Source organism: Neovison vison, chromosome 10 (genome assembly GCF_020171115.1).
Source record: "Neovison vison isolate M4711 chromosome 10, ASM_NN_V1, whole genome shotgun sequence".
Taxonomy (NCBI): Eukaryota; Metazoa; Chordata; class Mammalia; order Carnivora; family Mustelidae; genus Neogale; species Neogale vison.
Genome location: NC_058100.1, coordinates 64,993,286 through 65,014,170, shown reverse-complemented (window position 1 = coordinate 65,014,170; position 20,885 = coordinate 64,993,286). Strand labels below are relative to the sequence as shown.

The 20,885-nt window shown below is 52.6% G+C and overlaps 1 protein-coding gene across 1 annotated transcript in view; it reads right to left on the bottom strand.

Annotated features, from left to right (window-relative positions):
- PLXNA2 (plexin A2) overlaps positions 1-20,885 on the bottom strand; it is a 213,398-nt gene that overhangs the window by 177,145 nt on the left and 15,368 nt on the right. Inside the window, exons 2-3 of the mRNA XM_044267494.1 lie at positions 10,583-11,850; positions 4,831-5,013 (exon numbers count right to left, since the gene is read on the bottom strand). Of these exons, the coding sequence (XP_044123429.1) occupies positions 4,831-5,013; positions 10,583-11,815 (1,416 nt within the window). The 5' untranslated portion in view covers positions 11,816-11,850. The remainder of the gene's footprint in view (positions 1-4,830; positions 5,014-10,582; positions 11,851-20,885) is intronic.

The following is a 20,885-nucleotide window of genomic DNA, read 5'->3' as shown; positions in this document are numbered from 1 at the left end:
TGAGGAAGGTGCTCCTCACAATGCCTGGAGGGACAGTCTAAAGTGTTACCAGTCTGTTTCCAGTGGGGAGACAGAACAGAAAGCCATTAACTCCTGCTGGGTAAGGCTCGGGGACGGGAGGGGAGGCCTGCAGAGACACAAAGCTGGGACAGAGACAGAAGCTTCAGCAGTCATCAAGGGAGAGAAGGAACCAGAGGGACTCCTCCCCAAACCTGGAGGGAGTCCTCCCTCCCATGTCCTGTCAGCTTCTGTCTTCTTAGCCCACCTCCTTCCCTCCTTCTCCCCACAACTGTGCTCCGACCGCCTCCTGGGCTCCTCCCTTCAAGCTGGGACATCTTAGTCAGTGAGTCTGCAGTGTCTGATGCCACTGGTCCTCCTCCATCTGCTTCGGTACGAGCTCCCTGCCTCTCTTCTCTGGCTGCTCAGCCTGCCCTCAGCCACGACACCATGGTGCCCAGCCCCAGAATAGACCCGTTTTCCCCTCTTTTATATCCCCGTCCTCCCCGCCCCCACAAGGCCTGCCTGCCCTCACCATCTTGCCCATGCCCTGTCCTGTCTGTACCCTACACCTCTTCCTTGACCCTGACGGCTTTCTGCTGTACTCCGAGAGCAAGCTGAACCCAGTCCGTGACTTCAAAGCCCACAGCGAGAGTGCCACAGCCTTCCCTCCCTTGACGCCTGTCAGAGGAACCGTGGCAGCATAAGGATCACGTGGCTGGTGCAGGTGCCCCGCCACAGCACCCCTGGTTGGTGACTTGGATATTTCCATGACTGGGAGCTCCATTCCTTCTGGAGTCAATTCTTCCCATGTTGGGACAGTCTGGCCACCAGAAACTTCCTCCTTATGGTATGTGTTTTACTGTAACTCCTGCCTACAGGTTCTCTTCTGCCCTCTGCAGCCTTACCACGTAAGTCTAGTTCATCTTCCACAGCTTGGAGACTAAGCATGTGAACGTCGAAACCAGACGATGAAGGTTCAAATTCTCGCTCTGCCATTTACTAGCTCTGTGGCCTCAGATGAATGTCTGGGACTCTATTTCTTCATCCATAAAACGGAAGTGATAACAGCACCTACCTCACAGAATTCTATCAAGATTAAATGAGGTAGTAGATGTAAAGCTCTTAGAATAACACCTGATATAAAATAAATACTCTAAATTGTATTATCTGCAGAAAGCTGTTTTGTTTCCTTCTCTACTCCTCTTTCTTTGAGTTACTATCCTTTTAAAAATATTCTTTACAGGGCACCTGGGTGGCTCAGTGGGTTGAGCCTCTGCCTTCGGCTCAGGTCATGATCCCAGGGTCCTGGAATCGAGCCCCGCATCTGGCTCTCTGCTCACTGGGGAGCCTGCTTCCACCTCTCTCTCTCTCTGCCTGCCTCTCTGTCTACTTGTGAGCTCTGTCTGTCGAGTGAATAAATAAAATCTTAAAAAAAAAATTCTTCACATAGCATAACTCTACCATGCCTCACGACCTGGAAATGATTCTCCTATTAGAGCAGTGAAAACTAATTAATTTGGGGAAATCCGCAACACCCAGTCGGCTCCTCTTGACCCTGTGGTCAACAAAAATCCCCAAATCCTTTTCACTTGGTCCTCTCAGGGCTGGACCCTTACGGTGCACCACCCAGACCTTCCCCTCACCAATCCTACAACCCCCCTCCCTGCGCACTCTGGACCTTCCAGGTACATGTTCTGTACCTTCTCAGTGTGGCACCCAAGGTCTGGAATACCCTTCTCTCTCTCTCACCCATCGGCCCATTTATTAGTTTCTCTGTTCCAAATCCTGGTACTCTTCCTCCTCAATAAAGCTTTCAAGATCAACTGCACCATAGTGGTTAGTTTCTCTGCCATTATTCCATTCCTGTGGTGGGCCATGGCCTTTTTACCACCTGTAGTGCACTGACCCTTAGCTGATGCAGATATGACCCCCTTTTGGCTTTGAGGTCTCATCCATATTCTGCCCGTTCCTTCCACAGGCTTGGGGTTCAGAAGGCCTCGTCTGTGATGTTCCTCCAGTGTCTAGCAGAGAACAGTGTATAAGCAAGTATGCATCACAGCATGTCAGAGCCCCTCATGGTCATGCCATGGTCTCTGCGTCCTCTACACTTCCCCACATGAACATCCTGTTCCGATGGCTGTAGTGGCTGAGGGCTGGACAGTCCGACAGACGCCTGGTCAGGCAGGGAAGAAATGACCAGTTCTGACGCACCGTGCTTCCCTCCCCTCTCCAAACTCTTAGCTGTTTTTTTTTTCTTTATTTTCCTTCCTGTGTTGAAAGAGCTATGGGGCCTGGGCCATGGTAGAGTTTCCTGGGGACATTCCACAAATTCCTCATGGGCTGAAGAGGGTGGGGGCAGGCGGGTGGGTAAACGGGAGGCCAGTGGGAGCCAGGGTGCAAGTATCAGGTGCCTCGAAGGAGTGTGGGTGGAAAGGAAGGGCGGCTGCACAGGAGAAGGAGAGATAATATGAGCTCATAGAAACCGTCAAAGAAAGGCCAAGTGAAGACTGAGAAGGAGCAGCCACCTTGCAGGTTGGAACAAGCCGTGGGCAGCCACGCCCCTAGCCTTGCCCTTGAACCCGCTGACTTGCCTCCACAGCGACTTGTCCGCCAGGATTCCAGCAAGGCCAAGAGTGTTTGGCTAACTTGGGTGTGTGGTTGGGAAAGATGCCCCAAGCAGCGCCCCGGGTGTGATGCACAAGATGCACGAAGATACCGGGGCTAGGACAGGGACTGCTGACTGGGAAGGTCCGCACGAGGGTTCCTTTGCATCTGGCCGGATCCCTCTGCGTGTATCCAGTCCTTATCCCCCTGGTCAGCAACCCTTCATTCCTTAACGCACATCCAGGACTGACGAGAACAGAGACACAAGTCCCTGGCTGAACTCCTTGGCAAGCCTGGACCTGAAGATCGTTCTCGGCCTCCATCCCATGCTCCGTGGCTGCCTCTTAGGGTAAAAAGGATGCCAAATTGAGTGTCAGGGCAAGAAGCGACTTGTCCTCGTCTCTGCTTGAGGGCCTCAGTTTCCCTGCCCAGCCATGAACCTATTGGGCAAGATGCTCTCGAAGATTTCTTAAAACGGTTCTCTTTCTCAAAAGCAGTTTGGGGGGCCTAACCCATGTGTGATCACTTGGTGAAAGAATTAGGCAGAAGGAGGTAAATATATATGAATGGAGCATGACCCTGCCTTTAACAGAACTTTTGAGAGAATAAAGGAGACAAACAGTCACACAGATGATCCAGAACGGTGAGTGAAGGCGCTGGAGGAACAGGGGGAGGTGCGGAGCGCCAGCCTCGCGGTGGGTACCTCCGACCCTTGGCAAGCCTTTGTGCATTAGAGAAAAAGGTGGTCTCTGTGGGCGGATGACTTAGTAAGGGGAGCCCCTCTGGGTAGATGATGATACCCTAGGGCACACGGCTTGACAGAGAGAGTTCAGGCTGGACTTCAACTCCCGTAGGCTCCTTGGCCCAATGCCCCCATGCAAAGCGCTATCTACCTGCCAGTACAGGGAGAAACCCCGCAGGGAAGTAGCCCATGCTACTCAGGGGCCCACGCTGAATTCCACACAGGCTCAGTGGAATATGCCGCTTTTAAATCTTCGTAGAATAAGAGTAAGGCAACTCCCTCCCCTCCCCCTAAATTCTGGAAAGGCAAAGGCAGGAACCACATCCATACTCTCTTCCATGGGCCTAAAGGCCAAGCCAAGGTCCATGGTCCCAGGACTGGAACAAGTAGTAACCTTCAGCAGAGCCAGAAAAGGGTTAAAGGGCCTTTGCATCGTGAGAACCAGAAGCTGTCTGGACAGCTGAGCTCCTCCACACAAACCTAGAGCAGTTGTCTCAGCTCCTCTGGCAGCGACTCAGAACAAGCAGAACAAGCAAACTCTTCCTCAGGCTCGCTCCTCGCCACCCGTCCTTCCACATTCTCGAAAGACCTCTCTCCCTGGGCTCTAAATGGGTTTGGGGGAAAGAGCTGCCGGGGGGTGTTAACACGAAAGGGTGAGACGTGCTGAGGTCTTGCACCGGCCTCGGCCCACAGGTGGCGGGCCTGGGGAAAGGAAGCAGGACCGTGAGCATGGGCAAAGGGATGAGCTGGAACGGGAAAGAATGTGGCTGCCGGAATCCCACATAATGAACCAGACCGGGCTCCTCTCTGCACCCTGAGCTCTAGACAAGCAGGAACAAGCTGCTGGCTCAAGCCCGCTGCGCCAGAGGCCTTTTGCGCCCCCAGCCCCGGCCAGCCAGCGCCCTCCAGCTGGCAGAGGGGCCCGGGGCAGCCGTGAGAGAAGACACCGACTTCCTCCCGGCAGCTCAAGTCTTGAGCGGGGAGTGGAAGGGCGGGGAAGGGTCTGTGGTTGCAGGCAGAGGAAAGGCAAGACAGCGGTTTCTCACGCAGGCACCACACGCCTGGATTCTTCCAGTCGGGCCCAGTCACCAGCTCTGACCACCTGCTTTGGACGCAACAAAGACCTCTGACCAGTGCCGTCAACTCTGTGAACGGTGGCGAGGGATTTGTGACGTGGGTGACTCATGACACAGAGAGTCAAAGTGTCCCTTCTACTTGATTTGGAGATAAAGGCTGATTCTCTTTCCTCCCCGCTGCCCTCAGGCCGAGGTACCTTTCTAATTCTGTGAAGTTTGGACAATACTGAAACATGCTGGCCTTCCCCAGTCACTCCCCCACGACTGGAGGAAGCAGCTAGAAGCCACAAAATTAACCCCTTTCTACTCCTCCATTCTAGCCCCCTTCAAGGAAAGGAAGAGTTACCTGTATTAAATCTCTGCCAACAGCTGAACAGCACTGGGGGGTCTGCGCTCACGGACTCTTACCTTTTTCAGCTTGCCGCTCTTCGTCCCCACAAAAACCACGCTGTAGCCATTGTAAACGTAGGAGGCCACTGAGGTCATGCGGTCCCGGCTGGTGGTATAAAGGGTCAGGCCCTCCACTGGAGTTGAGCCTCCCAGCGGCTGGTTGATGTCCAGCCCACAGAAGTTGTCATCGATGGGGACCGGCTGGAGGGAAGGGAGGGAATTGGGGTAAATGACAGCGGAAGAAGGGCAATCTCCTTACACTAGCCCACACCCAACCACCAGCCCGAGGACACCAGGCCTCAGAAGGTACACTATGGGGGTTCAGGAACCTAACACATGCCTCCAAGGAAAACATGTCACCAAATGACTCATAAATCCTACGCCGGCTCCCGTGAAACCAGACAGAGGGGTCTGTAGGCTTCCTCGCACTAACCCACAGCCACGCATCCACTCTTCTGCCAAGAGATCCGGCGTCATCTAGAAAGATGACTGCTTCAACTCATTGTCTGGTCATTTCCATGTCCTCCATGTCCCTGGGGACCATATCCTTCTATTTAGACAGGGGAGACTCAGTCTGGAGGCAATATCACAGGAATTCTATCAGCTGGAGAGGGTTTCTTGTTTGTGCTTTGGGTTGCCAGGCCTCGTCTCCCTTTGGGTGTAAGGCATTGCAAGCCATCCCAACATTCATCAGATCGTACGCTGAGGATAGACGGAAAAGGATCATTATAATACAGGGCAGGTCCTTATACTTCGGAAAAGTTACTTCATCTGCATAAACCTCCATTTCTTCATTTGTCATACTGTTTGACCATTTTTCTGAGAAAATTATTGAGGAGCAAATGGAAGAATCCATTCCTCAGTTTTGTTAAGTTGTACGACGGTTTCCACTACTGCACACTCGAGGTCTTCAGCCATGTTTACGGCGACAAGAATACAAGACAATGCCGGAGGTGGTCTCCTTCCTGTCTGAAGGGATTGCCGGTGTGCCCAGATAAAGAGTATCTTTCAGGAGACACTAGGGCACCTTAGAAAGAAGACCACCCTGAGCCAATGAAAAATGAACTTACCCCGAAGTACAAAGACCTGAATTCGGGCCTCTGTTCACCTGCTAAGTGGCTGTGTAAACCTAGAACAGTAATGAACTCTCTTGGACTTGTTAAATGGGAACGTAAATGGATTATTTCTAAGATACCACTCAGTTGCAAGAAAAAAGAAGAAGATCACATGCTTCCTAAGGACGGGGGCTGCCAAGGGGCTCGTCTTGCCGGCACAGCTCCTAGCCTGGGGCTGGGTCACGATGGGTCCCCTGAGACGCTTCGGCTGACTGTTTAACCAGGAATCCTGTGGGCAAAGGCTACAGACCCCGGGCCAGGAAGAACCCCGAGAAGCTGTTCCTCCTGGGTCTGAAAAGGCATCCCAGAGGAGGAAGGAAATGACTATTGTGGGAAACATAGAAAGCATTAAGGAGAAACCTGCAAGCTGCTCCCTTCAGCTTCCTCCTCTCACCCTCACCGGGGAAGAACAGGCTGGGGCATCACTCACTGACAGCTGACCTCCTTGGAAAAAATGGTTTATGAGCCAGGGCATGTGATGGCTAAACCGGGGACTTCCCTTCTGCTCCCTTCTCAGATCAAGGGAATAGAGCCTCGTGAGGAATCTTGTGATTCCTTGGTGTTCTCCAGAGGGCAGCTGCCCCGACTCCAGTGGGAAAGGTGGAGCTGCTCTTGTGTGTGTCTGAGTGTACGGTGAGAGAGAGAGAGAGAGAGAGAGAGAGTGTGTGTGTGTGTGTGTGTGTGTGTGTGAATGTATGCATTCTTTAGCAAAGGGACCGACATTCAGGTTAAGGATGACCTTGAACCACTAGAGAAAAGGGAGACACAGCAGAAGGCATAAGCTCCTTAAGAAGGGAGTGAAACAGTGGCATGCTGGACAGCTCACGAGGGGTGACCGTGCACATCTGCAGTCAGTAGCATCACACTGGTGGCCTGAACTTGGCCATGGTGAGAGTATTTACACCCTAGAAATCGCCAAATACTTCTAATCAAATATTCCCACCCCACCCCCTCTCCCTGCATAGAACCGGCTATTTAATGTTTACTAGCACAGCACTAGACCCAATGATGGAAATTTCTAGCTCCCAAGAAAGGCAGGTTGGAGGAATCAGTTACTGCTTTTTACATTTTCTGCTTTTCCTTCCCATCCCTACACCGTAGGCAGCAGGTATCCTAGTAAGACTTAAGAAATCTAAATTGTAGTCCTGTTGCTACCACTATCCACCCATGTGACCTGGGTATGTCACAGACCCTCTCTGAACCTCTGTGAGACGAAAGCATTGGACCAAGTGATGGTCAAGCTTTCTTTAGCTCAAAAGTCCTTGATTCAGGGCTTCAGTTTCCTTCCCACTTTCTCCAGGGGCTGGTAAGGCTGCAGAGTCTGGGCACAGGCAGAGACCAAGCCGATTTCTGAGCAATGACAGCAAAATCAAAAAAACTGTCTGTGATTGTGGATTTCTCTACACACTTTCTGATTCTAGAATCTCCAGAACTGAAAGGGAGATATTTTTTCCCCAGAAGCTCAGCCCTTGGAGTTGACTGGCATTTCTTTCTCTCTTCTCTATGTTGTCAGGGGTTTCCAAATATCTGATGCCCCTTTATTTTTGCTCAAACGGCGAGAGCTTGAAGTATGGCCTCCCTTAGCAGCAGCACGGCTGGACAGAAAGAGCTCAGACTCAGAAGTCGTATGGGCTGAGCGGAGCTCGAATTCCTGCTTTGTCATTAGAGTCGTGTAGATGTAAGCAATTTAGTTAGTCTTCGTGAGCCTTTGTTTTTCCATCTGCTCAAGGAGGATGATCGTCTTTGCTTCATAGGGTTATACCGAGGATCAAATAAGGTAACACTTCAATTGCCCAGCTCTGTCTTCAGCACACGGCTTCCATTCGGTGAGTGACAGTCCTCTTCCTCATCCGTCTTCTGGGCACAAAGCTCAAGCCCTTGATCTGAGACATGCTAGTCCAGAGATTATGCTAAAATTAAGCCGTGGGACCACAGCTTCACTGACCCACGCCTCACCCTCCCCAAGGCCACCAAATGTTTCTGGATCCCCAGGTCTGGGACTCCTGAGATTGTTGGGATTTTAAGCAGCAACTCGTATTCCAGCCTCCCTGCCCACACTGCTGCAAAGGTTGCACCCAATGACCATGACTGTCAGGGATGGGACAGGGGGGCTGAGGAGGGGCTGTTCTCTCAGGTCCTGGTCCCACCGACTGTCACCTCTCTCCCAGTGCCTTTGCTGCTCTTTGGTCACTAGCCTGGGCTTGTCTCTCTGCAAGCCACTGGAGCCAGAGAAGGGTGTAGGCTTCCTTTTCACTCTGGCTCAGAAGCAGGCAGGAATCAGCGGTTTCCTCCTGACAAGGCCCCCGCTGGGCATTGGGAACCAGGCAGGACTCTGCAAGGGGGTTAACCCTTGCATTTCCTCTCCACCTCTCCTGATTGGTTGGAGACCATAAATTACAGAATAAAGAGTAAGAAATTTTGGAGACTATCTAGTTCAAAATAAAGAATTTTAGAGACTATCTAGTTCAGCCTCCTAGCCTCCTCATTTAATAGAAGTGAAATAACACGGGTGCCTGGGTGGTGCATCGGTTAAGCATCTGACTCTAGGTAGTGGCTCAGGTTGCAATCTCAGGGCCCTGATCTTGGGATTGTGAGATTGAGCCCTTCGTCGGGTTCCATGCTCAGTCGGGAGTCTGCTTGAGATTCTCTCTCCCTCTGCCCCTCTGGCCCCTGTGTGCTCTCTCTCTCTGTCTCTCTAAAATAAATAAATAAATAAATAAATAAATAAATATGTCTTTAAAAAAATAAAAGTGAAATAAGAGCAAATAACTGGTTTTGGGCTATTATGATTAATATCAACAATATTAGCTTCCATTTATTGAATGCCTATTATGTGTCAAGTATGGTGCTAAGCATTTTATATACATTTTCTATTTGATCTCCCTAAGTCATAAAAAGAGGGTATCATTATCTCTATTTTAAAGGTGAAACATTACAACTCAGACCAAACACATGGCTTGCCCAAAGTCACAGAGTTCTAAGTGGTAGAACTGATTTTAAAATACAAATCCGCTGGACTTCAAAGTCTATTGTCTTAACCACTATCTTACCATACCAAGCAAACGATGGTGTGAACAGAAGCATAGCTGTTTTCTCACTTTAGGAAGTGGTTTTTTGTTCCACTAGCAGGCACCCTCAACTTAGGGTACTCAAAAGGCCATATGGGGCCCTTGGCCTCAGATTTTTCTCCAGGTTGCAGATCCAGAGTCCACAACACTTTGCACAGAAATCTATCTTGGCACCTGTCACCCATCCTAATAGGTAACTAGCAACGGTAAACCTAACTCGATGCTAATCTTTGCCATGTATTATCTCATCTGATCATCCCTTGAGGTAGGCATTACGATCCCTGTTTCACAGATGATAATGTGGAGACATTAAATTACTTGTGAAGCCAGGAAGCAGCACAGATAGTATTTGGGCTGTGGTCTTTGTCTCTGAGGCCCAAACTCCTAGCCACTGTATTACATTACCAGTATCTGCCTCTCTCTCCCTCTCCTTCTCTCTCTCTCTCCCACTAGATTATGACACATGTGAGAGTACTTATCACATCTTTTTATATGTGCATCCCCAGTGCCTGGGACGGTGTTAGGCACTGAGAACATCTTCAATACTCTCTTGTTAAATGGGTGGATGGAAAAGTGATGGATGGATAGAGGGAGGGATGAATGGATGGACGGATAGATGGATGGGTGATGAATGGATGGAGGGAGGGATGGATGATGGATGGACAGATGAATGGACGGATCATGGTGACCACTTAGATGGCAGCATCTTGGCCCTCTGTCAGGGCAGTGCTCATCACTGTTGTTCTTGTATCTGCTGTCCTTAGGTCTGGATTCCGAGCTTCCCTTCCTCTCATCTTTTCTCTTTGCCCAGACTCTGGATTCTTTTTCCGTAGTCTTCAATCTACCAGTCCAGCTTGACTCCTTTCCCTCTCCTCCGACTTACGCATCTCCCTGACTACTTGACACCGGCACCTGGCTTCCCAGTGGTCTACAAAGCCCTCCACGTGCACAGCCTGGTTCCCGTCATTGCCCACCAGCCTCGATACTTACCATCCTTTCTCCCACATGCCCTGATCCCATGCCCTGATCCCACATGCTCCCTTCCTCTTCACACACACCAAGCATGCCCTGAATTTCTCGCCCTTGCCGCTCCCTCTGCGGAATGTTTTCCCCAGATATCAACATGACTCACTTCCTTACCTTCCTCAGTCTTTGCTCAAATGCCACTTTTTCAATGAACCAATCTTCTTGGGTACGGCCCCTCCCTCTTCCCTGCTTTATTTTTCTCTACAGTAATTACTGCTGTCTGACAGCGTACACCTCTTATGTATTTCTTTGTCTCCCCTCACTCATGAAAGCGCCACGAAGGCAGGGTGCTTGGCTGGCTGGGTCACTGCGGAAGCTGGCAGGGCCTACAAGGGCACCCGCTATGCATTTTTGGAACAACTCAATGGATCAACAGACACACTCCAAGTGTTGGGTCTAGGTCAGGCTCTGTGTTCCTGGTTATAACCAGGTAATGTGAACCTAAAACCCTTCTCATCTGAGTCCCTGGGTGGTGGGGAACAGGCTGTACCATGGGTCACCCGCGGGAAAATGGAAGGCCAGTGTCGGATCAGGAGGAGGGGGAGGGGAGCGTCTCCTTACCGCCTTGGTGCACTGGACGTCCTTCCCCAGCAGCCAGTTGAGCTCCAGGTTGCCCTCCCCCTGGTAGCAGGACTGCAGGCGCTCCTTGATCTGCAGGTTGATGGCCCGAATGGGGAAGGCACAGAGGGCAGAGTCGTCCGGCGGGTGGTGATATTGCTTCTGCCCTTTGGAGAAGACGGCGAAGAGCACGTCATCGTGGCTGCTAATGTTGAAGGCCTGGGCCAGGGAGTCCCCGGGTTTGGCGAGGTAAGCGGCCTGCAGGAGGCGGTACTCCACGCCCGCCCGCGTGCAACCGAAGGGCAGGGACACGTAGGAGTGGAACTTGGGGTCGTCCTGGCAGAGGCGCACGATGCGGGACGTGTAGAACAGGTCCCCCGCCGAGTTGATGGCCACGCCCTCGGGGGTCTCGGGCTGCACCGTCAGGAAGTAGACGAAGCCCCCGCTGGCGAAGCCGTAGATGTAGAAGATGTCGAAGTGGGAGACCAGGGCCAGGGTGTCGGAGGGGATCTTGATGAGGGAGGAGACAAAGTCGCTGTGCAGCTCATAGTCGAGCATGGCGGAGGACTCGGGGTCGCGGGGCAGCTTCCGGCTGGACAGGGTGGGGAAGTAATCCTGCTTGCCGTCCACCGCGGTGCCGATGAACAGCTTGCCGTCCTCGCCGTCCGAGCGCACGATCACGCCGTACATCGTGCCGGTCTTGTTGACGCTGGACAGGTAGTGCTCCTTCTTGTGCGACGGCTCCACCAGGATGAACAGGTCGTCCAGCCGCAGCAGCTTGCACACCCCCTGGTAGAGGCTGCCGCAGGCCAGCAGGCGGTTCTCCGAGTAGTCGATGATGAGCAGCTTGTTGACGTTGTTGGTGAGGGTCAGCACCTCGCTGCAGGGCTGCACGATGAGGGGTGGGTAGCACGACCTGTTGTCCTCTTCCGGCCCCGTCTTGTGAGCCACCTGGATGGTCAGGTTGCCCGTCAGCTTGTACACCCGGTTGATGGCCCCCACGTACACCGCCCCCGTGCCTCGGTGCACCGTCAGGTGGTTGAAGGTCCAGTCCCGGTTCTCCGAGTGGAAGGTGCTGAACTGAGGCATGCCGGCGGCCCCCGGGGCCAGCAGCACCCAGACCACAGAGAGCAGGACCACCGACCAGCTGTCAACCTCTGCAGCCCGTGGCCAGGGCCGCCTCTGTTCCATTCTGAGTGGGGCGGGCAGGAGGACACGGAGCCTCTCGGTTCTCATCTACTCCACCTTCCCGGGCTGGCCCTCACATGGTTCTGGAAAACACAAGGCAGAGTGGTCAGAGGGGATAAGAAATCCTGCGAAAGGGAAGAGGATGGCCTGACCCAGGGTCCCAATCCCGGCTAGCTCTGAGTCTCTTCCTTCTGTATTTTGGTTTTTCTATTTTTAATATACTTTCCCCCTCTTTGGGATGTTCAGGGAATCCTGTTATCTATTTTGGTCTCCAGCCTTGATGCTGTAAAATACTTTCTTTCTTTTTTTTTTTTAACTTTACAAAGCATCTCTATTTCTGTCTTCTTAAGACATCGTCTTTTATCTCTCAGAGAGGTTAAAAGACTGTTTCAGTCCACCCAGCCAGTCCATCCGAGTGTGGGCACTAAAGCCAGTCTTCCCTACCCAGGTGTCACGTCTGTCCTCTCCCGGTCGAGTGGAAATTTCTCCTGTTTTTGAAAAGCTTGTTTAGAAGGCCCTCTTCTAAGCTCTCCAGGTCAACTACTCCCAGAGCCCGAGGCTGCCAATAAAATTCCTTCTTATTTCCGACTACCCAGCCCCTCGCACAGCCGCATTTCAGTGCCGTCTCAGGCTCTGTCCTCCGCAGGGAAGGAGACCGAGCTGTTCATCCTGAAGAACAGTGCCCCCCACTGCCCCTCAGACTCGTCCTCTCCACAAACGAGAATTCCTGAGCGTGAGCTGTTGAAACTTGTTAGAAAAGTGAAATACGGGGACCCTGACAGGACTGGGGTTCTCCCGTGTGGCATTCAGGGGCCTGAACGGCCCTGCGGAGAAGGATGAATATTCCTCCCCCTCCAACAGCCTGCTTTGGGACAAGGGGATGGCGTCACCACGGTTCCAGTGAGCAAGTGGCCAGGTCTGGCCGGAATTGCTTCCACTTCGGCTTCTCTCCAGGTGAAGCATGGGAGGAACCGACCTCCTTGCTGAGGGGGGCTGGCTCCCTGAGTCCGGCCTGAGCCACCTGGGCAAGAGTTCTGGGCTTCCAACACGTGGGGAGAAGCAAAGGGAGACGAGTCGACGGTCACTCTCATTCCAGCCACTGCGGGGGCCCCGTGACGGTTTAAGGATGCATGAAGTCCATGCCTATCCTGCCCGAAGTCCAGTCACTCTCCTGTCCCGTCTCCTCTGCTCCTTTCCCTCTTCCTGTATTCGAAGGAAGCTGCCAGAAGGGCAAGGTGGGGCTCCTGTGGGAGCTTCCACACTCCTGGGCAGAGAGGATGGGAGAGTAGAGCTTGTCCCAGTCTCTGAGAGCACTGCCTCTGATTTCCAGGGACAGGGACAGCGGCAGAGGCGGCAGCGGCGGGAGGAGGCAGTGAGCTGTCTGGCCGAGAAATCTGCTCTCTAGCTGGACACACTGTCCAGCAACCTTCTCAGACAAGTCCAGACAGAACTCTGAAAAGGAGTGGAAACGCTCAAACTAAGGATGGAGAATTTGCTCCAAGGCAGCTTAGGAGAGCCGTGTCTCCTTCAACTCCCCCCTCCCGCACGCCCCCTGCCCCCAAATCTGGCTGGAATGGGGTAGAATTAAAACAGGCGCCACCATGGAAATCTGCAGTTTTGCTCTGTATCTTTAGAATCGCTCCTCCTCGAGGCCTTGACAGCCACCATGGAGACAGAGGGAGGCCCCACCTGACCACCCTCCTCGAACCAGGCTCCGCTGGGGTGTTCTGGGGTGACTCACGAGGCCCCAGGCTTCCTTGGAAAGAGGAAGGCAACAGCGGCATGAGGCCCAGGCTGACCTCAGCGACTCCGACACAGCCCTTCCGGCCCCACGCGCGCACCAGCAAAGCCTCCCGACAGACAGGACTTTGGGCTTTCGGTTTGAAAACCAGAGGTTATTTTTAGTGACGTCCTGGGGCCGGTAGCAGGACGTGAATTCCTCAAGAGGAGCTGTGGAAAGGAAATAACAGAAGCCTCACATTCTCCAGCTGGAGCGGGAATGACAAGAGACCATTCTGGCCGGGCCCCTGTCTCTGGGTAGGAAAGCTCCTCTGGCCACGCGGAGGGCAGAATGTCCCCTGAAGAGCTGTGAGGAAGGCCGTGGAAGTGTCCCCAGCCTGCACTTGGGGTTTGGTCTTTTAGAAAGTGTGCCTTCAGACTCCCTGGCCCTGAGCTGAACATTAGACTTCTGCCTTCGCCACAGCACACACGCTACATACATGCTTAGCCCGTGGCTGGAGGAAGAAGGTCCTGGTAGCAGAGACAGCACCAAAGCACACGGTGTGAGGTTAAGATCAACCATCTCACCCCCCTGCCCACTCTCCTCTGAGGCACAATTTAGAATAGTGAGTGGCTTTGGTTAGGCACCATTTGGGGAAAAGCTGGGCTCTGGGGCAAGTCAATCTCACCTTCCTTTCCGGCAGAACTGGGGAATGACTGAAGGTCTCTTAGGTTGTCACAAGAGAGAATGAGATGATGTGGGGAACCTCTTAGCATGGCGCCTGGGACACAGTGAGCACTCAGCTTGGGCCCACTGTTACTATGATCACCGAAGCCTCCCCAGGAGACTGTGCTTCAGGAATCCTGCCAGAGCTCCTGAGCTCCCTTTTTGCTCAGATTCTTCCTTTTCAGGGGAATAAACATTGTGGGTAGACCGTGAGGCCCAGGTCTCCCTGACTCAGTGAAGGTGCTCAATCTGGGAAGCCTAAGTCAGGGGAAAGGGAACAGATCCAGAGTGATTTTCTCTATCATACTACTGCAACACTGAGACTGTCGTTGAGACTGTGGTCCTGGTAAGGCTGGTTGGGCCAGGAGTTCTCACTAGACCACTATAGTGGCCTGCTTACCTCTTACTCCTTAATCAGCATCTACTCTGGGACTGACGGCTCCCGGGACCTTCTGCCCTTGTAGTAGCAGGTACTGGTGCACAGGAGTCAAGAGGAGGCATGGTCTACAGTGCAGGGGTGGCAAGGGAAGCTCATGGTCCACTTTGGGAATGTGGCTCTCACAAGGACAACGGACTTAACAGCCAAGTTGAGAGCTTCCATCACTCTGTGCCAAGGTTGATATTACCATTCCAAAGCAGGGCCCAGCTGGCAAGAATCAGGTCTCCTATCTGAGTTCAGAGGAAAGTAGAATATTTGTGCCTCTGCTGAGAGGTGGTGTGCTCTAATGGTTAAATGTCTGAGCTCTGAACTTAGCTGCTTGGATTCAAACAGAGCTGACAGCTGTGTAAACTTGGTCAAGGTACTTAGCCATTCTGTGATGCTCTGTCCCCATCCATATAAAATGGGATTAGTAGTAGCATCTATCTCATAGGATTATGATGATGAAGTCAGTTAACACATATAACACACTTAGAATGATGTCCAGTCCATTTGAAACGTTCCAGAGACATTAGCCACTATTATTAATAATTTATTTGTCAGTATTTCCAGCTCTTCATGGACTCCGCCATTCCATGATCTGTCTTAGAATGAATTTTCCAGCCTCGGTTCGGTAGAAGTCAGCAAACATGTGCCTAGGAACTTGGTATAACCAGCATGTCTTCCCGATACCAACTATCTAATGTCAACCTGAGAGTTTTCCCTTAATGACATGTCCTTTCTGTCATCTCTCTGTGTGGCTGTGTGTGAAGTCAGTCTGTCAGAGGCATTCTCAAGAGCCAAAAACTTGCCTGTTCTTTCTTTTCCCAGCCCCTTGTCCCCATTCAGGACACGCTGCTCCAGGACATTTCGCCCTCTCGGCCGAGCCTCTGAAGACGTTTCACTCAGAGCACTCCTGATACCAAGGAGAGGCCACCCCTGGCTCTCTGGGAAGCAAGTATCCCTAAATATTTTATTCGGAGGGCTTGATGACACCATCTCTCTGATCAGGATTCAGGAGGCAGGTGTTGGTGACAGCCTGTGGAAGTATCTAATACCTTCCAGATCAGCTGCTGTAGGTGTCGGTGGCAAAGCGGGGAGAAGTGACAATCAGGCACTCCCAGTTCAGCTCAGGGCAGGAGCCTCTCCTCCCTGCCTACTCGCTCTGATGCCTCTTCCCAGGAGATCTGGGTGACATGCCTCTGTGCTTTCACTCGGTCTCCGTTATTGCAAAAGGAGCCAATAGGAAGAAGAGTTAGAATCGGGGTACCTTTTTTCCTAAACTGAGTTGAAGTTCATGATCATAGATCTCACACCCTTGGACCTTTCTGCAGCAACACCACCGCCACCATCCCCATTCTCTTGTCACTGTCCCCGCCTTTGTCACCACCCCTTGCACCGCCATCACCAGCAACCTCTTGCCTATGACATTCTTCATGACAATAATGGCAAAAGGTGCCTCTTACCACCACAGCACCGACTCAGTGGCTCTCACGGCCAGGATCCTGAGGAGCCAGATGGTGACAGAGCGAAGAGGGAGCTAGCTGCTGCTCTTGGGTTCCACTGTCACCTCCTTCCTCACCCACTGCGGGGGGGCGGGGAGGGCTGTCCTTTGTCCCAACACCCCTTTCTTATGAGTAGAGCCTATAAAGCAGGAATCCGGGCCAACGCTAAAGGAGATTATAAGATCACTCGAACTCACTTCTTTTCTCTTTCTTTCTCCCTCCCTTCTCTCTTCCTTCCTTCCTTCCTTCCTTCCTTCCTCCCTTCCTCCTTCCTCCCTTCCTTTCTTCCCACCTTCCTTCCTTCCTGTAAAGAAACCAAAGACCATGGAAAGAAAAAAAAAACAACTGTCCAACGTGACCCAAAGTGAGTCACAGACAGGCTAGACCTTTTGATGGAAAGTCCCATGCTTCCTCTGTAGGTGAAAGAGTCCCGGAAGTCAGTTATGTTCTGCCTCAAGACTGCCCCATTTGGGGTAAAGAAGGTGCCTTTGATGGTGGCAGTCCCCGGATGGGCAGAAGGGAGCCCGCCACTCGGCCTGGGCAGGGAGTGACTATGCAGGGCAGACTCAAGGAGGTGAGGGATTCGGGGCCGAGGGGGATGGGATGAAAGAGCCAGTCAGTGGCTCCTTTCTATGTCCCGAGAATGACCTCCTCTAAGCCACACCCATTGTCACATGCGGGAATGGCACCCACGTTTTGACTCGGGGGCTATGCTGTCCCAAGCCACATCCTTCTGGGGTGCAGACAACCTCACAGACAGGTCAGAGGCAGTCTAAGTGACAGGAGGCCTCTTCTTCCCAAAGAGTTAGAACTGCAGCAGGAGAGACGAACATTAGATATTAAGGGGGACATCCTGTCTAGAGAGGATTCCTGGGCTTCATGCCAAGGAGACTATGGGCTCTTCTAACAGTGAATTTTCCCAGCAGCTGTCTAGGAAGACGTTTACCCAGAGGCAAGGGATTGGTCCCAGTGACCTCAGAAGTCTCCTCTGGGTTTAAGATTTCTATGAACTGAAGTCGATGAGGATGAAACGTCTGCATGTGCGATTCTGGGGGCCTGGCTTGTCCCCTGTGGGCGGCACGATCCTGAAGGACCTGTCATCATGTCATCTGTGCAGCCGTACATGCAAACATGCCGAACGTCACTCTGTCGAACACGGACCTCGGAGGTAGTCCAGGCACGTTGGGTAGCGCAAGGTGAGCGAGAGGGTGAACGCAAAGGCCCGGGGTAATGCCGACAGCTGAAAGGCCTCAATTAGAGTGAAAGGAGTTATCTGGTATTTAAATAATTATTAGATTGAAGGAATAATCATGGGTTTGAGCTGATTTTTTCCCCACTGTCACCCTGATGGCGTCTATAATATTATTATTCAAATGCCCATGATTCTCATGGAGGAGAGACCAGGATGGAGAGGATAGAGTGGGGGAGGGGGCGGCGAGCACGGAGGGGCTGGGGGGAGGCTCATTTAATCTCCATGTGACAGGGCTGCAGGAGGTACGATTAGTCTTTTTCTTATTTCAGCTGTCACTCATGCACAGACACCGAAGATTGTTATTAGCGTATTTTATGCACGCGATTTAAAGGGAAAGGGGGGGACTGTGGGGAGAGGGAGAATTTCCTACAGAAAATAAAGGGACCAAAGGAACAATTTAGATGTCACTGCTGTACCAGCTGCGTTTGCTTCATTAATCGAATGTCATTTTCCCCCCAGACTCTGTGCTGTTATGTGAAGCTAAGTGACTACATCTGGCCCCAGAGCGAGGGGAAGAAGGTGAGGGGAGCCCGAGGGGGAAAACGGGCCTCTTGGCATCCATCCCTGAGGAGGTGGAATGGAGGATGCTGGTTGATACGGTGGCCCTACGGTGTGTGTTGAGACAACTTCTGGTGACACCTTCTCTCACCGTGAGATGTGAGAGAACACACCCACCTGGATGTGCCTGGGATTCCCGTCACAGGTGGGTGAGCAGAGCCCGTGGCCAAGCACTGGGGAGTAAGAGAAGGGAACGTTGGGAGGGGGGTGGCTAGGGGTTCCAATCGGCAGTGAAAGAGGAGCCCATGTTCCGGGCGGCGAGGCAGTGAGGGTCAGGGTACCAGAGCTGTGTGTGGTTCTCTGCTCTGGATCCCACGTGATGACATGACAGCCAAGGACTTGACCTCTCAGACGGCACAGTGGGCAGAGGCAAAGTGACAGGCAAAGTGCAGAGGTTGGGTCCCGGCAAGCAAGGCAGAAAGGCAGGTGTTCAGAGTTCTATCGTGATTCCCCCCCACCCCCCAATTTGTGTGGTGAAGTCCTAACCCCCAGTGCCTCAGAATGAGACTGTATTTGAAGACGGTGACTTTACAGAGGTTAATTAAATTAAAATGTGGCCATTAGGTTGGGCCCTAATCCCAATGACTGGTGTCCTAATAGAAAGGGGAAATTTGGACACAGAGGCCGACAGGCACAGAGGGAAGATCAAGCGAAGAGACACACAGAGAGAGAAGATAGCCATCGAGAGGCCGAGGAGAAAGGCCTGGAACAGACCCTTCCCTCGTGGCCCTTGGAAGGAGCCAGCTTTCCAGACACCTCGACTTGCAGCCTCCAGAGCTGGGAAGTCAGCCCGCTGGTGGCACTTGGTTAGAGCAGCCCTAGGGAGCTAACACAGCAGGGGCACAGAGAACATACTCCCCCATCTCCCATCGTGGTTTCGGGGGGTTGTTCTTTTAAAGGAATTGGGCGTGTAGGCAGGCCCGTGCAGGCACGCGTGTCTGCATACGCCAACTCAGGGCCCAAGCCGTAGACATGTCAATCTCCACGTCTCCGCGGGAACCGACGGCAGCAAACATCCTCCTTCACCAGCTCCCAACTGAGGCCCGGAGACCTGGGGCGCTCCCTGTCACTGCTTTATCCCCAGGGGGATCAGAGATGGCATTTGCTGCCTCTCGCTCATGGAGCTCTTCCTGCGAGTGGCTCCTGTCCTCTCTGCTGCACCTGCCCGGAGGAGTAGGAGAGTCACCTACGGGCCCCTAGAACCCGATGGGAAATTCTGTGCTTCCCTCCAGCTGACGCCAGCTCCTCTCCCAGCGCGGTTACGGGACCACTGCCTTTTTTACCCCAGGTGACGGGTTTTCTGTTGCTTCCCTCAACCCGCCCCCAACAACCCCTGCTCTCCCAGTGGGCTCCGATGGGGCCCTGGAAACCACACCAGCTCTCCCAGGGCCTTAGCAAAACATGCGGTGTTTGTCCTCTCCCCTCTCAGGCCATAAAAGCTTGGAGTCGTCTCCCTGAATTATGAAAGGTTCCAAAGACACGCACACACACACTCGAGGGGCGGCGGAGGGGAGGGGGCTCGGCTCCTTTCTGGGGCAATGCCTGGGCTGGCTTCACAAAGTCAAAACAAGATTCATTACCCTGGGGCCAGGAGCAGGGAGATACACCGCCTGACCCTGCAGACCTGCCCCATATGTCATGGGCCTGTCAGAAATCTCCCAGAATTCCCTTTATTATCTAAAGGTCGCCCCCCGGGCAGCGCTGAGAGAGCCCATGGTCTAAACTAAACTCCAAGAGCAATCAATTTCAAGCAGCTGCCCGCCCCGCCCCCCCTTCCCACTCCCCCTTCTGCAGGCTTTGCCCTCTTCAACCCCCTCTGGGGGATGGCCAAGGAGGAGCAAGCCTTGCCATGGCTACCTCACCCTTGGGGCAGAAAGAATTGCGGCGAGTTAGAGTTAGCGGGACTCTGAGCATCAGGCCCTGGGAGTGAGCCTGCCCTGGGCACTGCGTGGGGCCTTGAAAGGTCACTCGGCTTCTCCTGTGACTCTTGAGCTGGCCCCTGCTTCAACCATCTGAGAAGTGGGGTCACTGTTCTGGCATTTTAGGATGAAAGAACAGAAAAAGGAATTCTCAGGCTCCTTCCAAAGGCAGGCTGGGCATCCACGTGGGGATATGGCTCTGCTAAACTGAGTTGGATTCTTGCTAAGATAAGAGCCTTCGTACCCCAAGGCCAGGAGTAGCGTAAGTTAGCCACTGCCACTGCCATTTGTCTCCTATAGCAAAACACAATAAAGAGGAGCTGCCATTCTTATACTATTTATTAACTAATTGCTAAGTGGCCCTCTGTGCTAGATCCTTCGCACATGTGATGGAGAATTCTGTGATTACCCTGCAAGATGAGTGTTCTCCTCCCCATTTCACAGATGGAAAACCCGAATCTCGGCAAGACTGGATTGGTAGACCAGGGTCACTCCACTAGGAAGCAGGACTTCCTGAGGGCCGTGCTTTCTCCACTATTCCACTCTACCTACATATTCGGATGTTATTTTTCAACCAAACCCTCTCATCACTGGTCTGGGAAAAGTCAGCAGAATGTTAAGGAGGACCTGGCAAGTGCTTGATTTCAAAGGTCAAAACGTGAGACTCCCATTGTACTTTGGTACAGAAGCAGGGCCGGGGGTGGCAGGAGGATATGGGTCGGGATGATTGTTACAAGGTGGATTCTGGGGCTGTTCTGTGGCAAGAGGTCTGCAAGTTTGCAGTCACTTTTCTGCCAGATGACCTTTCCGAAGAGCCCAGAGACGTATCTCCTGCCTTCTCACCCCATCCTTACTGTACACGGGAAAGCCAAGGGGCTCTGGGGTTGAAATGGGGCAGGAGAGCAGGACACAGGGTAGAAAGTACCCTACTAAATTGTTAAATAAATTACGGTTACCACACAATGGCATATTATGCTGCCATTAACTGTAATGTTTTCAAAGAATAATGACACAGCTCCG